This window comes from Elephantulus edwardii, unplaced genomic scaffold (assembly GCF_000299155.1).
Source record: "Elephantulus edwardii isolate Elephantulus edwardi_28Jun2011 unplaced genomic scaffold, EleEdw1.0 scaffold00092, whole genome shotgun sequence".
Taxonomy (NCBI): domain Eukaryota; kingdom Metazoa; phylum Chordata; class Mammalia; order Macroscelidea; family Macroscelididae; genus Elephantulus; species Elephantulus edwardii.
The window spans coordinates 2,544,410-2,552,330 of NW_006399842.1; the positions used below are offsets into that span (position 1 = coordinate 2,544,410).

Sequence of the window (7,921 nt, forward strand, 5' to 3'; positions counted from 1 at the left end):
CACTCTGCAACCCTCATTCCATATTCCTATGATAAACATAATGCCCTAAAATATAATACTTTTAAACTATTCTCTCCCTCATAGATTTCAATGCAGTAAACGTAATTTATCCAGTTTTTCTCAGTCTTACCCCACCCCGATGTCAGCCTCATTCTACAGCAGTGGCACCATATAGCATTTGTCCCTTTGCGACTGAGATATTTCACTCAGCATCATGTCCTCCAGGGTCACCCATTTTGAATAACATTGCATGAGTTCCTTGTTTTTCAATGCAGCGTAGTATTCCATTCTGTGAATATACCACAGCTTCTCTACCCATTCGTTTGTTGATGGGCACTTGGGTTGTTTCCAGCTCCTTACTATTGTGAACAAAGCCGCAATAAACATGGGTATGCATATATCTACTTGGATGTCGTTTATGGTCTCTTTAGGGTATATTCCCAGTAGTGGAATTGCTGGGTCAAATGGTGTCTCTATTTGCAACTTTTTGAGAAAGCGCCACGCCGCTTTCCACAGTGGTTGCACCATTTTACACTCCCACGGAAATCTGAGACTGTGGCTCTTGATAACTCTTTGAGCTCAACTAAACTTGCTTCTGTGGCTCAACTTTCAGCCAAACAATTAACATGCTGATAAGGTGAACAATAACTCCGGAAAGCCCTCACTCTTTTAAATAAGCCATACCACAAGATCTAAAAAAAACTACATCTGCCTTGGAAAAAAAGCCCAGAAGGAAGGGAGGGATAGGATAGAAGGCTGAATGCAAACAAGGGCTACAGTGAGAGAAAGAGGAGAGTGCTGTTAAAACGTGGGATCATAATGCGTACCATAAAACAAATCCTATGAATGATGGGTGGAAAACCAAATGCCCTGTAATCTCTCACTCAAAGCACAGTTTTAAAAACTTTATAAGGTATTGATACATAAGAGAGGTTATTTTAGAAACGTTAGACTCTAGGTATAAAAACAAAGTAGGAAGTTGTTCTAGTTCTGATTTTAATTCTCATTCAGAGTAGATCTTTGTGATTTAAGGGGGAAAAGTACAATAAAATCACGATCATGGATTTCATCCTCATGGCAAATATTGGTAAGTTTATTAGTTATGGCAGAACTAGACTACCGCAAATACTCCAAAGAAAGCAAAAATAAAAATCTCCTTTCATTAATTTTCTAACCCAAACACAAAATTAAACTGTTGGAGAAGCTTTATGAGAACTTTCAAGATGGTGTGACAGCAAGTGTTTCACCAAGTTCAAAAGGCCTATATTGCATATTTACAGAAGTATCATGTTAGAGAAACATTCAATGCATATTTACTTTGCTGTTGTTGTTGTTGCGTACTGTCTAGTTGGAACCAACCTATAGCGGATTTTGTGAGGCAGTTAATCTCACAGGAGGAGATTGCACATTTTACTCCTGCAGAGCAGATGGTGGATTTGAATCCCAAGCCTTTGAGATCGCAGTGCAGCTTCTTACCACTAGGCCACCAGCCTAATGAATTCACATTTAGGTCATCTTTGGTGTTTGATAATTTTTTATTATGGTTTGGGTCTTTTTAAAATTTTATTTTATTTTATTTTTCATTATCCTGCAAAGAATTACAGAATCTCTTTTATCTAATTAAAATTAGAACCTTTGGAAATGCGCGCACATGTGATGTTGGTGAGGCAAGAAAGGGACGGGGTTCCAAACTGAGGGTAGGAAAAGGTTTAAATGAATTATATTTGCCTTCTCAGCACTCAAATAGTTCTCTTCCTTCATATCTAATTTGATGACACAAGCATTTATTGGCAATTGTTTCTATGGACAAAATACTCTGTATTATGATCACTTAAAGTTTTAAAAATAAAGTCTCTGTACTTTGAGGTTGTTTGTTTTTATTCCAAGGGTCCTGAAGGAGTAGAAGTTGACACAGTAGAGGAAAATGATGATACTGAAATTCTCTCTTTTCCTGACTTCAAGATCCCATCCAATCCTAAGTATTTTAAAATATTTATTAATGGGATTTTTTCAGAAAAGCATATCTGGAATGCACCTATGACTTTAAAATGAAACCATTTTATGGTTATTTTTGCTCTGCCTTCGAGAAGAGTACTTGGGGTTAATTAATTACACTGAAGAAGTTCCGGAAATCTGGATGAATTGGGAGATTTGAACAATGTGTGTAATCGTAAAGCTGATTATGATTTTGATAAGACTATGCTCTATAAAACAGACATGTACTTGCTATTTTATTATTTTTATCATGGATCCAAATTAATCTTGTAACCCTTTTATCTTGGAATAATTATTTTGCCATCCTGTCATGACAAATACTTTCCTACTTCAATATTTTTGCTCTTGTTTAAGATGCATTTCACTTTGCTCTTCACAAAGCTATTTACTTCTCATTCTTTTTTTTTACCTTTCAATCTAGTCCTTCCCTGCATTTCACTGTTTCAACATCTTGTTTATTTACTTTATCACATAAATCTCAGTTTCATAATTACTTATTTCTTTGTTTACCTTTTTATTTCCCATTATTACATAAATAAACTCCTGAGAACTAAGACTTCATCTTCCTCACTGCTAAACCGCTATCACTTCAACATACAAGGCGCTCTATAAACGCTCATTGAATTGATAATGATGATCACAATAATAATATTTATTGATATAAAACCAAACTGCAAGGTAGATACTGTCTTTTCCATTTTAAAACTGAGGTTAAAGGACTTATCCAACCTTCTAGTACATGGAGAAGTAGAAATATTAACACCTTGGGGCAATACATTCTGTGAAGGGAGGCCCATGTTATTAACTTTTGAACTCCAATTCTTAATCCAGTGCTTAATAAATACTCTTGAACGTAGACTATTAATTCAAGTGAAGTCTTTTTTAAGCTATGCTCCTTTTCCAACCAAAGTTATATGAATTTTATCATCTAGATAAACTTTATCTACTATATATGTGTTTCTAGAAGCATTATTATGGATCTTAGTATCATGTTATTATAGTTAAGTTACAAGATTAAGTAAACTCTCAAATATTATACTCTCTTCCAAAACATGAATATTGACTATATAACAAATAATCTTGATAAATAGTTCAATATATGAAAAGCTAATTATAAACATTTTCAATTATTTGTGTTTATCACGTAAATGCCTGTTACAAATAAAATATCTTGCTTAGGTTATCTCTAGTTTTATATGCCCTTTCATATTTAATTAGTAATTGATCGTATTTTCTCTAGGTAAATAAAAAATACCTGATGACAAAAAAAATACCTGATGACATTATTAATTTTAAATATTTTGCTTTCTCAGATATGGTGTGTGGACAATTCAAGCTAAATATAGAGACGACTTTTCAAAAACTGGAAGCACGTATTTTGAAATTAAAGAATATGGTAATTTTTTACTTTTAAGATATTTCCTGTAAAAAAGAATTACTTTTTAGAATGAAAAGATAAGCAATAAAAGTAAAAGAAAAAAGAATTACTTTTATAATTATGTCATATTCAAATGTGTTGTGCACCGTGCTAAATTCAAAACCGGATTTTATTATTCATTTAGTAATCCTCTATTGAATATTTCAAATAATTAATTGTGTGGACCAGAATTTGTTTACTTTTTAAAAATTTTCTCCATATTTGTTCTTTTATTTTTAAACAGATAAATCTTTTAAAAAAGTTCTCAGGCAAAGAAGAACACTGAGAAGTAAAATAGAGGAAAAAGGTAATATAAAAGCTTTATGAAATTACAAAAAAAGATTGTGATACATCACTCACTACATCATTCAGTAGCTGGAGGAAATGAAACATTATGTTATTTTTCCTAATCAGATACAATGAATGAAAAGACATTGTATACAGAAGCCTAGCTCATTTCCTCAGGAAAATTCAACCAAATTAATCTGATACCTCATTTGTTGTTGGTTGGTATCAGGTTGATTCCAACTTATGCAGACCCAAAGCCTATGCACAGAAGCATGAAGCACCGGCTGGCCCTGTATCATCCTCACACATAAGCTGTAACTTTGCCCATTGTTGCTGCCACTGTGCTAAGCCACCTTTTAAAGGGTTTTGTTTTCTTTACCTTTTGACAAGCATGATATCTTCTCCAGGTACTGGTCTCTCTTGATAGCATGTTCGAAAAGCATTAGACTCACAGCATCGTCACTTCTCAGCATTCTCTCTATAACTATTCAAGACAGATTTATTCCTTCTATCAGTTTATGCTATATTAAGTATTCTTCATCAACACTATAACTCAAGTGCACCAATGCTCTTCAGCTTTCCTTTGTTGTACAACTTTTGCATTCATACGTTGTTGCTGTTATGTGTCAGCAAGTTGACTACAACTCATTGTGACCCTGTGCACAATAGCTCTGAACCCTGCCTTATCCCAAACTAGTCTCACTGTCTCTGACATATGTCCCCATTATCCCATATACTGTGTTGATTCTTCTTACCCGAGGCCTTCCTGTCTTGTGCTGTCCCTCCCACCTTCCAATCTAGCATGATGCTCTTCTCCAAGAACTGGTCCCTCCTGACAACATGCTCAAAGTATGTCTGACAGAGCTGCTGTTGGACTTGAACTATGTGCCTTTGGATTGCAGCACAGTTTCTTACCAATAGACCACCATAGCTTTTGCAAATCTCACGGCTTGAGTCAGTGTTTGCACTTCTTTTCAGATTTATCCAAAGTGATACCTCATATAATTTCTTGATTGCTGCTTCATAAGAGCTGACTGTGAGTCCAATAAAATTAAGTTCCTGATGACTTCAATTATTCTTTGCCATAGTGTTGCTCACCAGTCTAGTAGTGAGAATTTTGGGTTTCTTTATGTTAATATGGAATGCATCCTTAAGGCTATAGACTTTTATTTTCTTCAGTGAGTGTTTCAAGTCCTTGCCACTTCAAGCAAACAAAGTTATGGTTTCTGTTTCTAAAATCTAAAATATTAAATTCCATTTGTTAGGAAAAATTTGTGGCCCAATGTATTATTTTATTAACTTGAGATACACAGAGTAATCTACTACTTCTATTGTCTGTATTGCCAGTTGAAAGCATTTTGGATTATTCTTCTGAAAGCATGTCAAGTTTGTAGTCAAACAAGTCTTAATTATTCATAAAGAATTATTTAAATATGAGCTCTGGTGGCTAAATGTGCAAGAAATGGTGCTGCCAATCCAAAGGCATGCTATTTGAATCCACCAATAACTCCTAAAGAGAAAAGATGGGCAATTTCCTCTGATGTTATTTATTGTTGCTGTTTTTGTTATGTGTCTATCAAGTCTACCACAACCCGTAAGGATCCATGAACAATGGATGTAACCCCTGCTCTATCCTATCATCATCACCTCTGGTATATTTAAGTCCATATGTTATAGTCACTGTGTTCCTTCACCTTGTTGAGGGTCTTCCTCTCTTTAACTCCACCTTTTTAAGCATAATGTCTTTATCCAAGGACTGGCCCTCTTAACAACATATCCAAAGAATGCAAGGTGAAGTTTCACCATCCTTGCCTTAAAGGAGCACCCTTATCACACTTTCTCCAAGAAATAGTTGTTTATTCTTTAGGCAGTCCGTGAGATACTCAGTAGTCCAACACCACAAATCAAAGTCATTGTTTCTTCTGCCATCCTTATTCATTTTCCAATTTTCAAATATATGTTGTGGTTGTTAAGCGTCATGGAGTCATAGACAACTCATAGTGACCTTATGAAAGAAAAACCTGAACACTTGTATAACTTTCATCGTTTCTCCAGGTTCATAGAGTTTCCAGAGGCAAGCTAGTTTGGAAGTGGATGCCACTCCTGCTTCCAAGCTTGTTTTAATTGGGGAGCTCCACCAAACACTGCCCACCATGGGTAACCATTATTGCATTTGACACATCAGTATTAAATGCCTAGGAAGTAATTTAAAAGGCCATGGTCTAAGTCAGGCACACTTTAGTCTTTAAACTGACACTGCTGCTCTTTGGAGCAACAATCTGACAACAGACTTTTCCAATGCAACAAGTCTTGATTTTTTTTTTTACTTCTGGTACCAAGGATATGGATTGTGCCATTTATGTTGTTGTAGATTGCCCTTGAGTCAAGCATGACTCATAGTGACCCTATGAACAAAAGACCTGAAGCCTTTCTGTAACTATCATCGCTACTCAAAGTTCATAGTTTCCAGAGACCTAATGTTTAGAAAGTGGATGTCGATCCTGCTTCCACTTATAGCTTTTGAAAGTCAGCTGAAAGGTTAATTCTGAGTAATTCTGACTTGATGGCACATAACACCACCAATACATTGGCAAAGTCAAAATGGAAGGAACACCCAGGGATCTGAATTCAACTGCTAATCATAATAGAAATATTTTACCTGTTGTATTGTTAATTGTGTGCTCATCTGTCTCCCGCAGAGCAGCTGGTGGATCCAAACCTTATCCCTTTGGATTGCAGCACAGGTTCTTGCCACTAGGCCACAAGTGCTTCAAAGTATTACACTGTGAGCTGATTTAGGTCATGGTCTTCTTAATCATGAGTATTATCCTCCAATTATGATTTACTGCCTCAGAAGCCAATGGAGGATTACTATGTATCGGAATTGAATCTAGGACAGTATGCTTTTCCTAATAGGTAGAATTCTCCCAATCCTAGAATAATTTGAAGCAGAGTCTATTAAGGAATCATAGTTATTGTGAGAAGGTCATGTGTCAGCAGAAACCAGTTAGTTATCCCTTGAGATCTCTTCTAATTTGAGATGTTAATATTCTATACATGACCAGGTCTACTTGTGTTACTATAATTTCAGCTTCTAACTACAAGCATGCGATACCAAGGAAATGTTGTTTTGATGGAGCATTTCTTCATGATGATAGTTGCGAGCGCCGAGCTGCACGGATTACCATAGGTCCAAAATGTGTCAGTGCTTTCGTTGAATGTTGTAACCTCGTAGACAAGATTCGTGCTGAACATAAAGGAGTACATTTGTCTGTGCCACCACGTAAGTTTGATATTTTCTATGAGAATTCTTCTTAATACAAGGGCTTTTGTGGAATTTTATGAACAAAAGATCATATTGCTAGGAGGAGGTGTTATTCCTTGGAGAGGGACATGATGTTGGAAAGGGTGGAGGGTCCGTGAAAGAGAGAAAGGCCCTCAATCAGGTGGATTGACAGGATGAATGCTGCAATGGACTCGTGTGTCAGGAAGTGTAAGGATGGCGCAGGTTAGGACTGCGTTCAGATCTTTTGTTCATAGGGTCACTATGAGTTGTAATCAACTCGATGGCATCTAACAACAACAACTAAAACCTGCATTTTACTCTGGATATAATCTTAACTCTGGACTGTTGTTGTTGTTGTTATGTGCCGTTGAGTCGTTTGCGACTCATAGTGACCCTATGTACAACAGCCCTAAACCCTGCTCTATCCATATTTTTTTCCCTTTCCTGATGGATATTACAAGTAACTTTTTCTACTTTTAATTTCAGAGTCATCATGAAAACTCCCTTTCTTGGAAGCATAAAATTCTACAAAATTCCTTGTAATAAGAAGAATTCTCATAGAAAATAGCAAACTTTCAGTCCTATGTTCTTTTCACTACAAAGTACAGGTTCTAGATTCTCTGGATCAACACATTAATATTGTCTTAAAAATAAAAAATAAGACAAGGAGTGAGGAATCTAAGTGCATATTTCCTCTCTGAAATGTTGATGTGATTAACAAATCCTGTATGTTTCAAAATTAACTTACAGCCATTTTTTTTAGAAACCATTCTTAATATCCTAGTACAAAGTTTGATTGAACTGCTAATTTCCTCATTATTTATCAGAGGTTTATCCTTACACACTTAGGCCCAATGAAGGATCTTTCTGAGTCTAAAGCAACTCAGTGGCAGTGAGTTATTTTGAATGGATTGTCAATTAAACTGATGCTCCAA

At 35.7% G+C, this 7,921-nt stretch overlaps 1 protein-coding gene across 1 annotated transcript in view; it reads left to right on the forward strand.

Annotated features, from left to right (window-relative positions):
- C5 (complement component 5) overlaps positions 1-7,921 on the forward strand; it is a 194,093-nt gene that overhangs the window by 15,675 nt on the left and 170,497 nt on the right. Inside the window, exons 5-7 of the mRNA XM_006890750.1 lie at positions 1,888-1,979; positions 3,309-3,391; positions 6,792-6,983. Of these exons, the coding sequence (XP_006890812.1) occupies positions 1,888-1,979; positions 3,309-3,391; positions 6,792-6,983 (367 nt within the window). The remainder of the gene's footprint in view (positions 1-1,887; positions 1,980-3,308; positions 3,392-6,791; positions 6,984-7,921) is intronic.